The sequence below is a fragment of the Stigmatopora argus genome, chromosome 5 (assembly GCF_051989625.1).
Source record: "Stigmatopora argus isolate UIUO_Sarg chromosome 5, RoL_Sarg_1.0, whole genome shotgun sequence".
In the NCBI taxonomy this organism is placed as follows: Eukaryota; Metazoa; Chordata; class Actinopteri; order Syngnathiformes; family Syngnathidae; genus Stigmatopora; species Stigmatopora argus.
The window spans coordinates 20,071,574-20,075,946 of record NC_135391.1 but is presented as its reverse complement, the minus strand read 5'-3'; the positions used below and the strand labels follow the sequence as shown (position 1 = coordinate 20,075,946).

At 42.7% G+C, this 4,373-nt stretch overlaps 1 protein-coding gene across 1 annotated transcript; it reads left to right on the top strand.

The window, feature by feature from the left end:
* Positions 1 to 1,000: 1,000 nt before the first annotated feature.
* On the top strand, positions 1,001 to 4,061 carry rilpl2 (Rab interacting lysosomal protein-like 2). Its single transcript, XM_077601668.1, has 4 exons — positions 1,001 to 1,830; positions 2,390 to 2,541; positions 2,626 to 2,730; positions 3,600 to 4,061. The coding sequence occupies exons 1-4, from the start codon at positions 1,552 to 1,554 to the stop codon at positions 3,619 to 3,621; spliced, it is 558 nt and encodes a 185-aa protein (XP_077457794.1). The 5' UTR covers positions 1,001 to 1,551; the 3' UTR covers positions 3,622 to 4,061.
* Positions 4,062 to 4,373: the final 312 nt, after the last annotated feature.

Sequence of the window (4,373 nt, the reverse complement as noted above, 5' to 3'; positions counted from 1 at the left end):
ACCCCGCCTCTGGCCTGAAGTCAGCTGGGATAGGCTCCAGGCCAGAATTGCAGAGGTCTTGAAAAGAAGGGTCAACACTGAAAATATTGACCTATTGCATGAAATTCTCAATAAAAGCTTTTGATACTTGTGAAATGCTTCTAATTGTATGTCATCATACCATGGAAACATCTGGCAAACACCTAAAAAAACATGAAGGAACAGTTTTTGTGAAAATGTAATATTTGGATAGGCTCCAGGACCCCGCGCGACCCTAGTGAGGATAAAGCAGTTCAGAAAATGAGTTGAGAGAGATGAGATGAATGCAATACACTTGTATTTAACCACGCTTGTAAAAACAAAAAAAAAGAAAAATATGGAGAGGTGTTTTTGTGAGACAGCCAATGGTAGGGTGCCAGGACAATTTCAAAATAAAATAACGGATACAGGAAATGTGTTGAGGCTTTGGGGGATTCCATATCTTGGATCTTGTTTTCATATATTCATTCATTCATCTTCAGAACCGCTTATCCCCACAAAGGGTTCGTTTGATTGCGTTGAATGCTTTTAATGTCATTAGAGAATTATAATGAGATTTAAAGTTTCACCACGAAGTGCACAAATAAGGGGAGAATTGCAGAGGTCTTGAAAAGAAGGGTCAACACTGAAAATATCGACCTATTGCATGTAATTCTCAATAAAAGCTTTTGATACTTGTGAAATGATTCTATTTGTATGTAATCATACCATGGACACATCTGGCAAACACCTAAAAACCATGAAGGAACAGTTTTTGTGAAAATGTAATATTTGTGTCATTCTCAAAACTTTTGGCCATGACTGTAGAAGCATTCGGAAGTAGAGGTACCACGGTATTTGTATACCAGGGGTCCTCGAGGGTCCCTATCCAATCTGTTTTCCATGTCTCCCTCCACCAACACACCTGAATCAAATAATCAGGATCGTGATCAAGCTTACTGATTAGTTGAGCATTTGATTCAGGTGTGGTAGAGGAGGGAGATATGCAAAACAGACTGGATAGTGGCCCTCGAGAACCGGAGTTGGAGACCACTGCTGTATATTCTTATCTCTGCTTCGGGCGCTTGAACCAGTCGGTTGCCACGGTGATACGAGCAAAGCAAGCCCTAAAGAGGGCGGAATGACATCAGATGTCAGGCATCCTATTGGATACTGCTTAAGAGCGGGCGGCTTGTGATTGGTTACAGCTTTACTCGGTCGGACCCCTTTTGAAAGGATTTTTAGGCTTCAAAGAGTCCCTAGTTCATCAGAAAAGTAAAGTCGTCAAATCTTGCAAACGCAGTCGAAGGAAAGCGAGAGGAAGGTGGGAGAAGGAGAGGTTTACTCTCCTTTGTTGGTGCCCCACTTGAAGCAAAGATCCTTACTCCTTTGAACGGCTGGGAAGGGCAGGCCGGAGGCTGGGCTAACACAGGCTAGTGGCGGACCTGCGATGGGGAAGCGCCGCTCGTCTGCAAGCAGTCACTCGCCGCCATAAAGAGCCTCGAGTGAGGTCAGGCCTCGCGCTATATTAACTTTCCCCGAACGGATACGACCATGGACTTGGACGGTGACTCGTCGCCCGCTCTGGCGTTCGAGAAAGACGCCTTCGAACTGACAGTGGAAGACGTCTACGACATTTCATACGTGGTCGGACGGGATTTGTTGAGGATCAGCCGAACAGGCGAGGAGGTGTCCGATCTGCAGTTTCGCATAGTCCGCGTGCTGGAGATGTTTGAGACCATGGTTAACAAGTATAACTTGTCACTGGAGGAGCTGCGAATGGAGCGGGACAACCTCAAGAGTCAACTGGACCGAATGCTCACCGAAAGAATTGTATGTTACTCCACAAAAAAAGTTATTCCTTCTAAGAAATGCAGCATGAAGTACTTTCTGTACCCGGGAAAGCAGTACCACAACAAAACTCGCAAATATGTTGCGTGATTTCTTAAGTTTTAGTACTGCTTATGTTGGTACAGAAACTAGCGCCTGCTGGATTTCTCAGCAGATTGATTTGATGAATTTGTTTTTATCGCTGATAAGTATTAAAAATACTAATAGTTTGAGTTTTCAATAGTTTTTTGCCAATTGAAAAGTATAGCGACAAGCTACCATGCATGTCTTTGGAATGTGGGAGGAAACTGGAGTACCCAGAGGAAACCCACGCAGGCCCCGGGAGAACATGCAAATTCCACACAGGTGGACCGACCTGGATTTGAACCCGGGTCCCCCACTGTCAGGCCAATGCACTAACCACTCACCCACCGCGCTGCCCTTTATTATATATTATGGTCTCCAAATGTAATTTCATATTGCAAGTGTGTTCAACATCACTGTACTTGAGTTATGTCCAGCACAAACATGTTGTAAATTTCATCTCTGGTTGTGACGAAAGCAAGTGGCAGGAGCCAATCAAATGGTGGTAGACCTAAGTGACCCCAACAGGCCTCGCTTCACCATGCATGAGCTGAAGGAGGTGCTACAGGAGAGGAACCATCTGAAGGCCCAGCTGATGTTGGCTCAGGAGGAACTGCAGCTCTACAAGAGGTGAACGCCCCTATTGCGCTGTAAAGAAGGCCCCGTCCGACTTTTATTACGGGCACTTTACACGGCAACATTGTGCTGACACAGCAAAATTCTGCCGTCGAGCCAAGAGCCCATGGCGGAAGTGGACCTAAAGCAAAATGATGGAGCGGCCGGCAACGCCAATGAGGAAAAGACCACCATCGGAAAACTGTAAGAATTTCCCTCTCCTCCATTTCTCATTATCAAGTAGACCTGGGCCATAAATCTTTTTTTTAATATTAATTCCAGTTTTTGCTATGGTCTTTGAGATCTAGCAACCAAATATTCAATAGATTCATCCATGACTAAGATTTAGTTTCCTTGTTTTGTACACTCGACATCCAATACGTTTGGACTAGGAGGGGCTGGCAGTGATCATTTGAGGTCACATCCTGTTGACTAATTTGACATTTTTGGATCACTTCTTGGTCATTTTGGGCTACTTTTTTATCTAAAGACATTTCTGACCTACTTTCTTTTAATTTGGGGCATTCTCTGGTCACCTATTGGTTTTTTGGCCACTTCCTATTATGATTATTGATATTTTAGGGTTTCTTCCTTTAAAATATGATTAATTTCTTTTGATCATAGGCCTTTCCGCATTATTCCCTGTTGATTTTGGGGCATTTCTGCATCAATTCCTGTTCTCTTGTCACTTCCTGTTGATTTTAGTGCATTTCTTATTCAGTGAGCTATTTTTAGATCACTTGGGTCATTTCATAAACAAACTATATATACTGGGACTGGTATCGAAAAACAGAATTAGAAGCGGGCTTGTATTTTGCTGAAATTTCCATGAACTAGTTAAGCAAAGGGATGAGCATTGTGAGGGGAGCAGGTTGAAATGTAGCACATGACTGAGTCGGTGCGCTCATCCCGAGCCTAATGGCATTCTTGTGACCGACCAAATCATGTTGACTCACTCATGAGCACCTCCCCGCTGCACTTTTACCTTCCCACATCCTGCAGGCACTCATTATACTTGTAAAATGACTATAAAAGCATTCGATTCAATTGTTTGTCTCACTCCCTTTCGCCAGATTTTCATTTCGACGGAAATGAGACTAGACGAAGAACGGTACCGAAGAGGCTGTGTCTGTATGCAGGATGCTCCAGATGCTTTCATCCTCTAATACTTTATCACGCTGCCTTTGAGTTTTTTATGGATCACAAGAGATGGAGTAGGTACACTTGTTCAGTACATGATATCAAAGAACTCGGTACATGTTCAAAAAATGTAATAGTGATGGTTAAGCACAAATGAAATTATGTCATTGGAGACTTGAAAATGCCTTTTCTGAAGAAATTCTGTGGCGATGCTTTGCTTTTCTGGTGGGTAAATTTCTCTGTTCCTTTGTGAGTATTTGGGGGCATTCCAAGGTCAGTTTATTAAATGTGGCACAAATTTGAGTAACTTGCTGTTGATTTTGGGGAAATTATGAGTGATATCCTGTTTATTTTGTATTACATCTTTATTAAATTTAAGGAATTTATCCAATTAATTTGGGGGAATTTAACACTTATTTCCTGTTTATTTTTGCATCAGTTCCCAATGTGGCATTTCCTGGTGTGGTAGCATTCTTTCCTCAATTTTTATGCATTTTGGCACATTTACAATTATTCATTTTGAAGCACTTTTCACTGGTCATGTGGTGGATTCAGGCATTCCCAGGAAACCTGTTCATTTTGGTTTAAGTCCTATGTATTTTGAATATTTTTCAGATCACTTCCAGTTGTTATGGGGGTATTTCCGGGTTGCTAACTTTCAATCGGTACTCGGACGTTTGGTCGCCCGGACGTTTGGTAGAACGGAC